Here is a 17,615-nt window from a genome sequence, read left to right on the forward strand (position 1 = left end):
CACTGATTATCTGGAATCTCCAAGTTAGTTTTTCTCAAACATGAGAAGTTTTTATCTACCATTTCAGTCACTAGTTTTTTGCCTCTTTCTCTCTCACCTCTACTTCTGGGATCCTAACTAAAGACCGTAAGAATTCAGCTCTCCCCTACAAGGAGCTATGAAGAGATAACAAAAGGCCCTCAGTTTAAAAAAATCAGTAAACTGCACTTGTGTTTTTCAAAACTTATCTCCTATTTGGTTTGTAATTCTATTTACTTATTTACTTTTTATCTTTTTGGCCATATTGTGCAGCATGCAGGACTTTAATTCCTGATCAGGGATTGAACTTGTATCCTCTGCATTGAGAGCACAGAGTCTTAACCACTGGGATGTCAGCAAAGTGGTTTATAGTACCCTTCGACAGAGCTCCTACACTCTCCCCCAAATACTCAGGAGAGTCAGCCAGGTATGAATGGCTCTAAGTTTGGGTGTTAGCCTTTTGGCAGCTCTCTCCATTCCAGGATTTTCCTCCTAAACTTCAAGCTTCTTTGCCAGTCCTCAACTTAGTCCTCAGACACTTCAAACCAGTATAGTTGTGGTTTTCTGTTCCTGGAGCTATGGAAGTTGGGGAGCACCTTGTGTAAAAAGCCACAAATTCTCAGTTCTTACCCACTACTTACACATGGACATCCCTGGTGGCTCAGACGGTAAAGCATCTACCTACAATGCGAGAGACCGGGGTTCAATCTCTGGGTCAGGAAGATCTCGTGGAAAAGAAAATGGCAACCCATTCCAGTACTCTTGCCTGGAAAATCCCATTGACGGAGGAGCCTGGTAGGCTACAGTCCATGGGGTTGCAAAGAGTCGGACATGACTGAGCGACTTCACTTTCTTTCTTTCTCCCCACTACTTTACTTTAAAGAATAAACTTCCCACTAGTTTCTGCTTCTTTTTGGTCTGTTAGTATTTTTGGTCTCTTTTCCAGTGTTTTTAATAAGTTGTTACCTTAAAATTGTTTTCCAGGTTTTGCCATTGCTACCTGTGGCAGGGTTCATTTACCTAATCAATTCACCATTACTATTACCTAACACTAGTTAGTCCCCTAATTTTTTAAAAATAATCTCTGAGACTTGAATTTATAATTTTATATATTATAAAATTTTAATTAATAGTAGTACTATAATGGAAAATAGCATAAACTACCTAAAGTAATGGAAAAGTCCACTTCCACAAATGTAGAAATAAATTTGCAAGAGTACAATGTACAATATCCTCCTGTAGCTCATGATGAAATTGGTGCCTTCCTATTCTACACCCATACATACCTACCTGGAAACAATCAGGCCTGTGAGTCATTAAAACTGACAAAGCAAATAAACTACTTGGAATTATTTAAAAGTTAAAAAGAACTCATTTAAGCGCCCCCTCAAATGATTTGTAGACTGTTTTCAATAATATCCCCTGGATTAAAAGATTTAGAAAAGGAAGATGTGTATTTGGAATAAAGACTTGTATACCTTTTGGAAACAAGAGCAATAATTAAAAGTAACATTTAAAGATGTATTTTTTTAAAGTAAATACTTACCTTTGCTTTTCTAGAATGAGAAAATATTTTAATAATATTTTTCAAAATGTATTAGATATTTTCTTATACCAAAACAGCATAGTAAGAAGAAATGAAGAGAGAATCCACAACATTTGCCTTTAGGAATTCTACTTATACTCTCCTTTTACTGATAATTAAACACTAGTATTCCGTGGAATTTCAGTCACAGAATTGTGAAGTTAGCAAAGTAAATCTGTGGTCAGTAAAAAGCTCAAAATACAAGACTAACTAATTTAGGTCCATTATATTATATGCATATTATATGCAAACTGCTGAATTAGTACTCTTAAGTATTCTTAAGGATCCCTTTACTCTCACTACAGCAATAGCAACAGCCAAACAACAGTAATTCCACAACTAGAAGAATCCATTTTCATGCAGAATGAGCAGAACAAATAGAAAAGGAGAAAATGGAGACCAAAGGCATCACACCAATTTTATATTAAAAAAAAAAGAACACCCATTATGATTCTATCCTTCTTCCTTAAGCCAAAACATTAACTGGTGGTTTTGCTCCAAACCAGACATGGCAAAGTCTGATAGGAGAATTATAGTCAAACTAAGTGGATTTGCCAATGATACATGAAAGCAAATGATATCATTTGCCAATGATACACTGCTGATGTTGAAGTTCAAGTATATGCTTTATAAGCATAAAAATCAGCAGGAATTCAAAGAGATAGAGGAAATTATTGGCACTGTTAGATATGTTAATTATCTTGATTGTGATGAGTTCACATATATGTCAAAACTGTATGCTTTGGCCTGCAGTTTACTACCTCAACCAGATCTCAATAAAGTTCAAAAAAAAAAAAAAAATCAATACTCATTTTTACTCATCACTTGGATACTTTAAAGACAAAAATGGAAATCAATTAAAAGTTTGTAACCAAACAACTCAAGGATCATAGATAAATAGTCACTCAAATTAAAAGAATATGTATATTATCTTTATGTATATATATCAATTCTTTCTTTGTATCAAGAAAAAGAATGAAAGTCTCAATGGTGGTATCCTGAAACTCTCTGGTCAAAAGATGAGAGAGGTCACATTGTCTATTCCATTTAGGTTCCACCCAGGTGTAGAATGCTCCTGGTTTCCATTTCCAAGTGGATGTGATGACACAGAGTTTATTAAACAGGATTTGCAGCCTTACTGTACTTCTCTTCCTTGCACCTCTGCAGAATCTCTAAGCTCCTCTGGTGGACTGGGTGTTGGAGAAAGCTAATACTATCCACACTTTTCAAAACTGCACATGGCGCTGTATCATCATGTCCTTAGGAAGCAAAAGAAAAACAAAAAAATGGAAAAAAGAAAAAGGCATTATATAAGCCCACACCAACAGAGAATCAAGGACAACGCTGCCAACTATTTTAGGAGTACATAAAAATGTATCAAGTAATTGTGGTCAAATGTGAATAATTTTTCCAATTAATCTGAAGAAATTACACAAAAAGAAAAAAATAAAGGTCCTGTTTAGGTATTCAAAGTATTCTTTTTCAGTATTCAACATGTTGTTGCATTAACACCATATTAAAAATCTCTAATTTAAAATACTAGGGAAATTACAAAAACAATCTGTATGATGCCATTTTTTTAATGGACTCATTTTTATCAGGTCTGAAATATAATTAGAATATAGTTGGCAACAATGTAAGAAACATTGATGGAATCCCAAAGAGAAACAAACCCAAAACAATTTACCAAATTTAAACTTTCACAAATCTCGCAATTAACCACACTTGTAGGAAATCCAAGTGTGTCAATGTTGAAAAGGTAGAAAGAAAAGCACCACAGAACAGGAAAACTCAGCAGCACTTCTGTATTTATAAATCTGAAAACAAAGCTGGAGAATCTGTCAAAATTAACTATTGGGAAGAAAGGGGAGGGAGCACATTTCAGCAAGAACCAAAGCCCCAGATTAGTGTGACTGAAGCAGTGGGTCACTGGAGCAGTAGAGAGAAGGAAGATTGTACCATAAACATTAGGAATAAATGGATTTAAAGAGAATTCGGGTTTTCTAGGCTTGGAAGGTGTTGAGAATCATTTATATGGAGAACATCTCTAGAGTTAGGACATTAAGTTCAAATGTAAGTAACTTTACCTTTAAAACACAAAAGTGAATAGTTTAAAAACAGATGGAGGCAAATTAAGCAACACATAATTATGTACTAAAGTTCCACTAGTATGCACGTACTCTATAATTAGGAATAAGATACCATCTATGAATAGTTCTCGAGGAAGAATCATTTTAAAAGTTAAACAGACGTAGAGTAATTCGAAGTTTGCAAAGCATGGTTTAATCAAACTATAATTCCTTAAACTGGATACCAACACCCAGAGAATAGGCATCAACTTTTCAGCTAAGGAGACAGAAACTTATGATGCCATAACAATAGATTATAATAGACAGACACAGGTATACGTATTTGTATATCTGATATAGACATAATCAGGTTTTTGTACAATATTTTAAGAATTCATACTAGTTAATTTAAAAATAAGTTAATAAAACATTATCTCATTTATCTAGTATGGAGAGTCCATAGTTGCAAGTGTTCAATGTTTCAAAAGAGACAAGTTTTACCAAGTTACCACCATTTCTTAGTCAAAAGATACCTCAATGAAAATATTCTATTCTCAATAATCTCCCACCTTGACTGGGTGCTTGGAGAAGGAATGCTTAGATTCAGATGAGCCTACATTTGGCTAGTAACAAGGTTGGGAGGTTATCAGTGAAGGGGGACCATTTGAGGGAAAAAACACCTGGTGAGTTCTACTCATACTCTATCCAAATCATACTTTTTCTAAAGTTATCACCAGATTTTCAGGCCCTTCAATAACTAATGATATATAGCAGTCAAGAAATAATTTAACAAAATTATGGCATTAAAGTGTTTTGTATAAAAGTTCAGAATATTAAATATACTAAATTATTATGTAATCTTAAGTTAAAACTCACTCGAAATTAATACGGTCATTGTACTCATATTAGTCTCTCAGTCACGTCCAACTCTTTGCAACCCCACCGACTGTAGCCCACCAGGCTCCTCTGTCCATTGGGATTCTTTAGGCAAGAATACTGGAGTGGGTTGCCATGCCCTCTCCTCCAGGGGATCTTCCCAACCCAGGGATCGAACCCAGGTCTCTCGCATTGCAGGTGGATTCTTTACCATCTGAACCACCAAGGAAGCCCGACTAAGCACAATTTCTACTGGATAACGGGTAATTTTCTATCTGTGATCGTTTTGTGTCTTACCAGCATACCTACAATTCAGGTATGAATGAAAATTCTTTCATTTTGCTTTCTATGCCTTCTTTTAACTCTTTACCAATTTTTAAAGACTGCTTTACAGACTCTAATACTATTTCCAAACCTTAAAGTGATGTTCATCAGCTCCCTGTCAAGATAGTTTGGTTTCCTAGGATGGTTTTATAAGTACTTTTGCAGTAGAGTCTCAAACTCTTAAAAGGTTTATTTAGTGTTTGCTTGTGCTAGTTTCCAGTCTAGTCTGGATAATTTCTCAGTCTGAGATTATGCATCAAACTACATAAATTCCCATGCATGGTTAACAGCCATAACCCATGCACGGTGAAGATACAGAACACTAATTTTTTTAGTCAACCTTTGTTTTCAAACTTTATCCAAGGCCTTACACATATTGACAAGATTAGTCTTGTTCCTCCTAGGCAGGACCAATAAATAGAATTTTTCAATTATCTTTACAGTGACAGAAAAGTTCAAGCTCTTTGAAGTTCCTTATACCACATAACAGGGGCTTAATTCCAGCTTCCTTGTAGCATTCAAATCTGAAACCATATCTCTGATCCTGTAACAGTTTCTATAATGCCAGTTCTCACGCCTTTTTTAAAGGTATATTTTTAATGGCCATTTTTTAAAGACAAATTTCACATATGGTAAAATTCACTGATCTGAAGTATACAGTTTGATAAGCTTAAACAGATAGTTATATCATGTAATCCTCAATCAATATATAGAATATTTTCATCACCTCAACTAGTTCTTGTATTCCCTTCTGCTAAATACCATCCCTACCTCTCCCAGAGTCAACCAAGTAATGATCCATGTATTATTGAACCTGTTCTTAAACTAAGTGAAATCATACAGTACATATTCTTTCATGTCTGGCTTTCTGATATTTTTGTGACTCATTCATCATATCAGTAGTTTAGTATTTTAATTGCTAAATAATGTAACAAGGTAGGAATATATCACAACTTGGTTATTGTTTCTTTCACTGATGGATATTTGGATGTTTCCACTTGGGGGTTATTATAAATAAAGCACTATAGACATTCATTCTGTGTGTGTTTGTATATAATAGCTTCATAGAAATACAATTCACATAGCACATAATTCACTTATCTAAAGTGTACAATTCAGAGGTTTTTAGTAAAATTCCCAAAGCTGTTTAACCATCATCACAATTTTAGAATACCTTCATCATATCAAAGAGAAACCCTATATTTTTAAACTATCACTTCCCTTCTCATCTCCCAGTTTTCCCATTCCAGTCCTAGGCAAACACTAATCTATATTCTATATACAGATTTGCCTATTCGAGAAAACTGATATAAATGGAATCATACAGTATGTGACATTTTGTGCCTTACTTTCACTTAACAAAATGTTTTCAAGCTTCATCCACGTTGTAGCATGTACTAGCACCTCATTCATTTACATGACAGAAGACTACTCCATTGTATGGATATAGAACTTTGTTTATCCATTCAATTGCTGATGAATATTTGAGTTGATTCTATCAATATCTCTCGGCTACTACTAGTATGTTGCTAAGAACATCAGGTACAAGTTTTGTTTGAACACCTGTTTTCAATTCTTTTAGGCATCTACCTAAGAGAGGCATTACTAGGTAAAATGTAACTAGCAGGGTGTTATACAAAGTGGCTACATCATTTTACATTTTCACCAGCAGCATATAAGTCTTCCAATTTCTCCACATCCCTACCAACATTATTTCCTGTCTACTTAATTACAGCTGTGAAGTGAAGTGGTATCTGACTGTGGTTTCAATAAGCATTTCCCTGATGACATATTATATTGAGCATCTTTTCATGTGTTTTATTGACTATTTGCTTATCTTCTTTAGAGAAATGTCTTTTCAGATCCCTTTCCCTTTTTTTTTTCCTTTGCCCTTTTTAAAATCTGGTTATTAGTTTTTTTTACTATTGAACTGCAAGAAATGCTTACATTCTAGATACCAGTTCCTTATCAGATACATGTTTTATAAATATTTTCTATCATTCTACAAGTTGTCAGTTCTTAATAGTGTCCTCTGAGGCACAAAAGTTTTCTATTTGGGTGAAGTCTAATTTATCCCTTTTTGTATTTGGTTGCTTATGCGTTAGGTGTCATATCTAAGAAACCAGTGCCTAATCCAAACAGAGAAATGTGAAGCCTCCAACTTTTGCCCTTCATATGCTTTTCTAGATTCCTTTACATATCAATTTTGGGATCAGCCTTGTCAATAGCTGGGGTTTTGACAGGACTATGCTGAATCTGTAAGATCCATTATTGCCAGTTAACTACATTAACCTTTTCAATGCATGAACGCAGAATATTTTTCCATTAACTGCATATTCCTTAAATTTTTTCAACAATATTTTACAGCTTTGGTGAACAAGTCTTGCAATTCTTTTGTTAAATTTACTAATAAGAATTCTGTATTTGTTGGTGCTCTTGTAATTGGAGCACCAACTTAATTTTGTTCCCAGGTTTTTCATTTTTAGTGTATAGAAATACAACTGATTCTGCATATTGATTTGGAGCCTTGCAACTCTAAATGAGCTCATTTATTATCTCCAGCAGATTTTTCTTGTAGATTCCTTAGGAAATTTTATACACAATATGCTATCTATAAACAAAATGGTTTCTTCCTTTCTGATTTGGATGTCTTTTCTTTCTTTTCCTTGCCTGTTTACTCTTACCAGTATCTCCAGGGCAATGTTATATAGATGTGAAAGCAGAAATCCTGTCTTATTTCTGATCTTAAGGGAAAAGTATTCAGTTATTCACCATCAAATATGGATTTTTCACAGGCCCCCTTATCAGGCTAAGGAAGTTTTCTTTCTAGTCCTAATTTGTTCAGCATTTTTATAATGAAAAACATGAAAAGGTATTCACTTCTGTGAGGCCTTTTCTGTGTATGTTGAGGTGATGATGTGATTTTTGTCCTTTATTCTATCAATGTAGTGTATTACACTGACTTGATTTTTCTAAGCTGAACCAACCTTGCATTTCTGAGTAAATTTCAGTAGATAATGGTATAAAATATTGCTTACATATTGCTAAACTCAGCTTATAAGGATTCTGTTGACGATTTTTGTTGAGGGATATTGGTTTGTGGTTTTCATTTCTGTGATGTCTTATCTGGTATCCTGGTAATACTGTCTTCACCCAATGAGAACAAAAGTATTCCCCTATCTTCTATTTCTTGGGAAGAGTTTATAAAGAATTGGTGCTAATTTTTCATTTCAATAAGTACTGGGTAAAATTTATCAATGAATTCACTGTTCTTGGCTTTGCTGTGTGGGAAAATTTTTTTCATAACTAATCCAATCTCTTTTCCTGTGACAGGCCTTTTCAGACTATTTCTTCTGAAGTCAGTATACGCTGTTAGCATCTTTCCAGGAATATTTCCATTTCCATTAGATTTTAATTTGCTGCCATACAACTGTTCATAGTATTATAATCCTTTTCATTTCAGTAGCAACACTCTCCTTTATTTTCCCAAATTAGTAATTTGGGTCTCCTTTCTCTTTTTCTTGGTCTGTCTACCTTGAGGTTTGTCAATTTTGTTTACCTTTTTAAAGAAGTAGCTTTTGCTTTTGTTTTCTTCTATTTATTTCCTTTGAATAATGTCCATCCTACCTCTTCCTTTAGGTTTAGCTTGCCCTTTTTCCCTAGAATCATAAGGTGAGGCATTAGGTTATTGATTTGAGATATTCTTTCTTTTTTAATAGAGGTATTTGAAGTGATAAATTTTCCTCCGAACACTGTTATAGCTGTATCCCATTAGATTTGGGTGTATATTTTCTTGCATTAATTTAAAAATATTTTCTAATTTCCCTTGTGATTTCTTTTGTCTCACTGGTTATTAAGAACTGTGTTACTTAGTCTCCACATATGTTTAGAGATACATTATTTTTGTTCCCCTATTCTTTCAATATAATCTTCTTTTGTACTAAATACATGTTATCTAGTATACTGTTTAAACATTTTGGTCATTTATTTTATTACTATATTATTTTTTAGCTATTTTCTTAACAGGGAATTAAAATTAGCATCTTGCCTTATAACATTCTAGCCCGGATTAAAAACTACTTAATTTCAATAGTCGGAGAAGGCAATGGCACCCCACTCCAGTACTCTTGCCTGGAGAATCCCATGGACAGAGGAGCCTGGTGGGCTGCAGTCCATGGGGTCGATAAGAGTCAGACACAACTGAGCGACTTCCCTTTCACTTTTCACTTTCATGCGCTGGAGAAGGAAATGGCAAACCACTCCAGTGTTCTTCCCTGGAGAATCCCAGGGACGGGGGAGCCTGGTGGGCTGCTGTCTATGGGGTCGCACAGAGTCGGACACGACTGAATTGAGTTAGCAGCAATTTCAATAGTACATAAAAACTTTTTTCCTATATAACTTCATTCCCATCCTCTTCCTTTATGCTGTTATTGTCATGCAAATTACAGCTTTTAAAATGGCATGCCCTCCAACAGAGATATGTAATTATTGTTTTTTATAGTTGTCTTTTAAATTAGAGTGGAGGAAAAAAAGGTCACAAAATTATTTTTTTAAAGTTACAAAATGTAAAAGATACATTTATACTATCTTTTACATAGTACAAAGCATAACTTTATAGTCGCCTTTAATGGTGCTCTTTATTACATCATATGCTTTCAAATTACTGTCCAGTGTCCTCTCATGTCAGCCAGAACCCCCTTTACTATTTCCTGTGGGACAGCCAGTAGCAGTCATTCAGGATTTGTTTACCTGGGAATGTCTTAATTTCACCATCACTTTGAAGGGTAGTTCTTCTTGTGTCTGTGTGTATGTGTGTTTGGTGATTTTTTCTTTTTTTGGCTGCACTAGGTCTTCACGGCTGCACAAAGGCTTTCTGTGTTATGGAACACAGGCTCTAGGCATGTGGGCTCAGCAGTTGGGACACATGGGGTCAGCTGCTCTGCGGCATGTGTGATCTTCCCTGACCAGGTATCAAAAACCCATGTTCCTTGCATTGGCAGGCAGATTCTTAACAACAACTGGACCACCAGGGAAGTCCTAAAGGATGGTTTTAGTGAATATAGAATTCTTGATTGACAGACTTCTTTTCTTCCAGCACTCTGGGATATGCCATGCCATTGTTCTCTAGCCTCAATGGTTTCTAATGATGAATCAACTGTCAATCATACTGAGGATACTTTGTGCATGCGTGCATGCTATGTTGCTTCAATCCTGTCCAACTCTTTGAGACTCTATGGACCATAGTCCGCCAGGCTCCTCTGTCCATGGAATTCTCCAGACAAGAACACTGGAGTGGGTGTGGGGACCTTCCTGACCCAGGGATCAAACCCACATTTCATGTTTCCTGCACTGGCACGCCAGTTCTTTACCACTAGCACCACCTGGAAAGCCCACTTTGTGCATGATGTGCTGGTTTCAACAGTCTCTCTTTACCTCTAGATAGTTTAATTATTATACATCTAAGTTTGAATCTCTGAATTCACTCATCTTATAATCTGTTGAGCTTCTGAAATGTATAGATTAATTTTCTCATCAAATTTGAGGAGACTGGGGCCATTATTTCTTTTTTTTTTTTTTTTTTTTTTTTTGGGTTTTGTCATACATTGACATGAATCAGCCATATAGTTACACGTATTCCCCATCCCGATCCCCCCTCCCACCTCCCTCCCCACCCGACTCCTCAGGGTCCTCCCAGTGCACCAGGCCCGAGCACCTGACTCATGCATCCCACCTGGGCTGGTGGTCCGTTTCACCATAGATAATATACATGCTGTTCTTTCGAAACATCCCACCCTCACGTTCTCCCCCAGAGTTCAAAAGTCTGTTCTGTACTTCTGTGTCTCTTTTTCTGTTTTGCATATAGGGTTATCGCCACCATCTATCTAAATTCCGTATATATGTGTTAGTATACTGTAATGTTCTTTATCTTTCTGGCTTACTTCACTCTGTATAATGGGCTCCAGTTTCATCCATCTCATTAGAACTGATTCAAATGAATTCTTTTTAACGGCTGAGTAATATTCCATGGTGTATATGTACCACAGCTTCCTTATCCATTCATCTGCTGATGGGCATCTGGGTTGCTTCCATGTCCTGGCTATTATATACAGTGCTGCAATGAACATTGGGGTGCACGTGTCTCTTTCAGATCTGGATTCCTCAGTGTGTATGCCTAGAAGTGGTATTGCTGGGTCATATGGCAGTTCTATCTATCAAATCTCTGAATTCACTCATCTTATAATCTGTTGAGCTTCTGAAATGTATAGATTAATTTTCTCATCAAATTTGAGGAGACTGGGGCCATTATTTCTTGAAATATTCTTTCTGTCCCTTTCCCTCCTTTCCTTCTGGACTCTCAAAAGTTTATATGCCTCATGGTGTCCCATAGGTCTAGAAGCTCTGCTTATTTTCTTCATTCTTTATTCTTCCTATTCTTCAACTCAACTGATCTGTCTTTATGTTTACTGATTCTGGCTTCTGCTTAGTCAAATCTGCTATTGAACCCTTCTTCTGAATTTCTCATTTCAGTTATTGTACACTTTTTCCCACTTCAAAACTGATGTGTGTGTCTAAAATTTGATATTCTCCATCTAGTGGGACACTGTTCTCATACTCTTCTTTTGTTCTTCAGATATGCTTGCCTTTATGTCTTTAAACATATTTAAAACAGTTTAAAAATTCTGTCTAGCAATATCAATGGCTGGGTTTTTTCAGAGATAGGTTTCTACAGATTCCTTCTTTCCCCATGTATAGGTCATATCTTCATATTTCTTTGCATGTCTCAAAATCTTATATAGAACACCAGACATTTTAAATAATATAACATGGCAACTCTGAAAATCAGATTTTCTCTCTCTCCTCAGGATTTACTGTTGCTGCTGATTCTTATAGTTGCTATTTGTTTAGGACATTACTGAATTAATTCTGAAAGTTTGTATTCTTTGTCACAGGTGACCATGGAAACTTCTGCTCACTTAGCTCAATAAATGCCTGAAACCAGTAATTCTCCCAGTCTTTGTCAAGGGTCATTGAGTGCTTACATTGAAGCATACCTACAACATTCAGCTAGGCAGTTCAGAACTCTGCCTTACCCTGCTCACACAAAACCTGAATGTTATCCTGAGATAAGAAATCGGGATCTCTTCAGGTCTTTACTGAGCATAGCCCTAGGCACGCACACAGTCCTATGCATGTGCTTAGCCACCTAAATTCCCATGAAACTTTTCATAGCCATTATGGAAACCTCATTCCCCAGGTGTTCCTTTTAAATGTTTTGGTTAGTTTTTGCACCAACTGTTATCTATTGCATCAGAGAGTTGCAATGTTCAACAACTGCTTCTGACTGTTTTGGACAAAACCCCTAGATCAAAGGTTATTCATACTGGGAAAGCTCCAAGTCAGGTTAAAAGGTAGCCTTGTAAGTGGGGTCCTCCATGAAACTACCAAATAGGTTAAATAATGAAAACTCTCTGGGAATGGAGCTCTGAAGGAGTACCAACCCCCTTCTACTCCCTCCAGTGGTTGTCCCACTTCTGATTTTCATTGCACATCTAGGCTATAGGTTTTCAAGGCTACTGTAGAGCTCAAGAGGGAGGGTGGTGAGTAGTGCAAGCTTAAACACTATAAAATGCACTGACATTAATAATATTCAGTCTTTTTTCTTGTATGTACACTTTCCAAATTACTGCAGGCCTTTGATGAATTTCTTGAGCTCCAACAAAGTTATTCTGACAAATTTTGCAAGTGTTCCTGTTGCTTTTATGGAAGAGACAATTTTCAGAAGTCCTGTCTCCACTGTTGAATTGACATTCAATCTAAAACCCTTAGTCTTAATCACCACACCATAGAGCCTAACACAGAATTAATTTATTAGTAATGGTCAGGGTTTTGTTGTTAAGAAAAATGCATTTAATTGTCTTAAGTACTGGGTAGAATTGCAGATAGACTACTGCATAGAAATCCTAGACCCAGGGCTTACCAGGTGGCACTAGTGGTGAAGAACCCAGCTGCCAACGCAGGAGAAATCCTAGATCCTGTTTGTCGTTGTTGTTTAGTTGCCACGTCATGTCCAACCCTATTTAGGTGATATCTAAATGAGTTTTAGTACTTGGTTATTTCTGGAAAGGGATCGTCACAGGAATCCTTCTCCCACTTGCAAAAACAAATGGGAGTACATTAGAGTCACGCAGTCTACTGTGTGGGATAGTGAAGAGGAACAGGTTATGTGGGAACCATTAATGCTCTCTACCTACAGACACTATATGAATGGCTTCAGATTTTCTCCCTGTAGATGAAGATATTGAATGACACTTTAAATTCTCATTCTTGCCTCTTACGCCAATGCCACAGCTGAATTTCCTGTCTCTCCCTAGTCTTTTTAGATGGATTAAAATTCTCTTTGGCTATATTTTTATGTAACTCCAAAAGAAACAAATAAGCATCACTGCACTCACAGCAACATACTGTATAACTCATGATCAGGTTATGATCTCCCCTGAACTCTCTAGTCCAGGCTCTTTCCTATTCAGAAGGAGTAAATCAGAGGCGAGATAGATGACACCACTGGAATAGCTGTTCTTCCATACCTCACGGTTGACCAGAAAAATCATTACCATTTCTAGTTTTACCTCCCAGCAGGGCCAACATGGAACCTCATTCAAATTGCCTGTTTACATGACTCTACTAAGAATATTTTATGGTTTCCTAATAAACTGCCATAGCTATTAACACACAACTATGACAAATTTATTCTTCAATTAATTGAATTAATTTTTATTTAAAGGTCTTAAAATGGCATTGTGTTCTCTAACATGGAAGTCTATAAAAAAGAAAAAATAACAGTCAAAAGAAAATTTAAATTTGATATTCTCATTTGTGCTCAGCTGGCTTGATGATGAAGAATGATGTTAGAGAATCCCTTAAGAAAATCAAGGATTTTTTGGGGGGGAGGTTCAGCAACAAGGTATTTCTTAACAATTAGCTAAGAGTCCACTAATATTTCCTTTAAAAGATACTCTCTAAGGAAGTGAAAATATATTGCCGTCTGTATTCTACATTTTCTTTCTCCATTAGAAATAATATTTTTGACATCTTACTCTAATTAAAAATCTGAACTTGGTTACCTTCTGCCTTTCACATGTTCTGCTACTGCTGCTAAGTCACATCAGTCGTGTCCGACTCTGTGCGACCCCATAGACGGCAGCCCACCAGGCCCCCCGTCCCTGGGATTCTCCAGGCAAGAACACTGGAGTGGGTAGCCAGTTCCTTCTCCAGTGCATGAAAATGAAGAGTGAAGGTGAAGTCGCTCAGTCATGTCTGACTCTTAGCGACCCCATGGACTGTAGCCTACCAGGCTCCTCCGTCCATGGGATTTCCCAGGCAAGAGTACTGGAGTGGGGTGTCACATGTTCTACTTCTGTTTAAATAATCTCTAATTCCTGTTTCACTTTGATATATCTGCATACTACTTATGGTGATTATGAAAGTTCTGAATCTACTACTTAGTCCATTTTCAGTTATTCTGTTAGTTTCTATTCTGCAACACTACAATGTTCTAATTTTTATAATATCCTTTTACCCTAAAGTCACCAGAAAAGAGCAGGAGAAAATGGTACAGAGGGAGGAAAAACGCTCAATTTTGGCACTGACACTAATCTACTGTAATACAATTATTCTCTGTAACAAACCTGCTTGCTCAGTGATTGTCTCAAAATGCAAATGAACTATCTTTTTTTCCTTTCTTGATAAAAAGGGAAATTTTTAAAGTTTATGCAAGGGGGACTTTCTAGCATGTTGGTCCTACTCTCTTTCTTAACCTAGAAGATAGTTTCACAAGTATTTTCACTTTGTGATAATTCACTGAACTGTGTCTTTGTTCTGTGCACTTTTATGCATACATGTCATATCCCAGTATAAAAGAGTTTATTACATGGAAGCACTATGCTGGCCAGAAAGAAAAATTAGATTAGAAAACAAGAAGAATCTAGAAATTATCAAAGTAGAGATACTACAGGCTCAGTTGATTGATCACTAGTAGCATTAGTAACATTGCATATCTTTGTACTAATACTAATATACACAGAACCAGCTTTCATAAATAATAAATACCAAAAGAACATACAATGTAACTTTTACAGAAAGCAAAGTATTTAATAGTAAATATAAGAAAGGTTTGTCTTAGTTAAATCTTAGTAGAGTGTGTATCAATTTCCAGAATTGACACATTTTTCAATATTGATAAATTGATGTCCACTGTAATAAATAAGAATGCATCTTAAAAAAAAAAACTTTTCCTTTTAATTTTCTGCTGGTAACTGTAGTCAATAATGCAGTATATATTTGAAAGCGGCCAAGAGATTAACTTGTGAAAGTTCTCATCACATACAAAAAACATTTTGTAACTCTGTATAGTGATGGATGGAATCATTTCACAGTATATATAAATACTGAATCATTATGTTATATACCTGAAACTAATATGTCATATGTCCATTATACCTCAATTTAAGTTTGTTTCAAGTTTTTTGCAGAGATAGCCTCTTAGAAATAATTTTGGCAAAGGCAAAGCAGTTTTAAGATTTTCCTTCTATTTTCAAAAAATATATATAGTTCTGTTCACAAAAGCCAGTTCACACACATTATAATCTGAAGTACAGAAATGAAATTCAATTACTTTTGCCTCTCATTTTAGAAATACGATCTTTCTAATATTTTATTCATTTAAAAAATATAATAGCTGAATTTAAATTTTCACTGCTAATGCACATGCCAAAAAGCCACATAAGTAAGCCTGCTGCTGCTAAGTTGCTTCAGTCGTGTCTGACTCTGTGCGACTCCATAGACGGCAGCCCACCAGGCTCCCCTGTCCATGGGATTCCCCAGGCAAGAATACTGGAGTGGGTTAGGAGCCCTGAAAGCACAAAGTGTATCCTCGCGCACTTCTGCTGAGGCTTCTTGGCAGAAAAATATTATTTTAAATGATTACATATGTATTAGAAAATCCTCACTATGCAGCAATGGTCTATCTAAGGTTAGAGCTGCAGCAGGGAAGGCACACAAAAAAGTATCCAGCTTTATCCATTTCTAACTTTTAAAGTAAAATTTGGCTAACTAAATTAAGCGTAAGGAAACAAAAATTACAATTCATAAGCAGACACTTTACATGTATTATCTAATTTTACCCTCATAATATTGAAGGTACTATTAACACTCCAAGTAAAACAGCTAACAGTCACAAAATCAGTCAACAGAAGAGATGACAACTGATTCAACTGATGACAAAAGAGATGACAAGTGAAGCTGGGTTATCCACCATACTATACTACCTCTATCCTAATTTTTCTGTCTCCTGATTTATGCTTCAACATTATGTTTCATTTGTAGTAAAAATTATGACATTAGAAGAAAACAGAGAATGGTATCAATATTAAGTTCTATACAATTAAATAATAATTTCACTTTTTGCTTAAAAATCTTACCAATGTCAGTATGCCAAGAAATACCAGGTGCTTTACATTCATTATTCCTATCAATGTTTATTAATAATATATATACACACACATACATAAAGTTCACCAGCACTCAAATCTGAAACACAATGTTAGGGCATGGTTTAAATAAAGAAGCATGGCAGAACACTTATGTCTATTGCTTACCAGTTTTTCTCTGAATATGTCTTTTCCCAGCTTCCCTGAAAGCAACCATGGCTCTAAAAAAAGCTCGGAGAACTGACCATCGGAAAACAGCTACGGGATCAATTCCAATCATCCCAGAGATAAATGCATTCTTGCTACTTCTCAGAAGAGCTACAATGTCAGGGCGCATATGATCTGTATTTTTTTCCCGGAAATCCTACATGAAAAAAATACCAGTTTTATTTTTGGAAAAAACGTATTAAGCCAAGAAAAAAATGGGTGACATACTTGAACAGTGGCTGAATAAGGGTATAGAAGTGATTTCTGCGTTAGCCAGCTAGATGAACCAGATAGATATCCTCTAAAAGTCCCATCCAAGCCTAAAACTATTTAATTCTATAATTCATTTAAATTAGAATGAACATTCCACCAACACATTGCAGCTTGTTAAACACTGGTCTGGGAGAGACTCTCTAAGGGACGATCACATAAAACAAACAAGAGAGTTGAGTAATAAAACGAAGCCAGAAATGAGAAGACCAGGAACAATATTTCACTCAAAGGGAACACCTATTACCTATAGGTGGTGCTAAGTTGCAGAAGTTAGGAGAAAGTTAGTAAGACTAAGGCTAAGGGCATTCTCGGCAAGGGAGACAGAGGTACAAGAAAAGGGATATAAATAGGCTATGTAAGCTATGTAAGATTGAGTTAGGAGTCTGGACTTTATTCCAGTGTCAAGGAAAGCCACTGGAAGGATAATGATATGAACTAACTGATGTTTTTTAACTGAACTGAACTGATGTTTTATAAACATCACTGATTGCTACTAAGGGAATTAATTGTACAAAGAATGGAGAAAGGCGACCAGCTACTGCAGTATTCCAAGTAAGAGCTGACAGTGACTTGGACTATGAGGATGGTACTACAGGAAAAGGAAAATGGTTACATATTTGGGACATTTTTTAGAGGTAAAGGTGAAGGACTTGCTGGTGGATTAGAGCATTGTGAGTGAATTAGGTTAACACCTATATTTTCGGTTTGAGCAACGAGGTAGGTGGAGGTACTATGTATACTAATATGGAGAAGACTTGAGGAAAGAGAAGATATGAG

At 36.0% G+C, this 17,615-nt stretch overlaps 1 protein-coding gene across 6 annotated transcripts in view; it reads right to left on the minus strand.

The window, feature by feature from the left end:
* Window positions 1–17,615, minus strand: part of MYO9A (myosin IXA) — a 244,619-nt gene that overhangs the window by 108,114 nt on the left and 118,890 nt on the right. For 5 of the 6 annotated variants that reach the window (XM_065941681.1, XM_065941683.1, XM_065941680.1 and 2 more), the window contains 2 exons: window positions 16,527–16,722; window positions 2,743–2,862 (listed from right to left, as the gene is read on the minus strand). In XM_065941681.1, the coding sequence (XP_065797753.1) occupies window positions 2,743–2,862; window positions 16,527–16,722 (316 nt within the window). The remainder of the gene's footprint in view (window positions 1–2,742; window positions 2,863–16,526; window positions 16,723–17,615) is intronic. The other variant, XM_065941682.1, reaches the window with a different exon arrangement.

The sequence above is a fragment of the Muntiacus reevesi genome, chromosome 7 (assembly GCF_963930625.1).
Source record: "Muntiacus reevesi chromosome 7, mMunRee1.1, whole genome shotgun sequence".
NCBI lineage: Eukaryota > Metazoa > Chordata > Mammalia > Artiodactyla > Cervidae > Muntiacus > Muntiacus reevesi.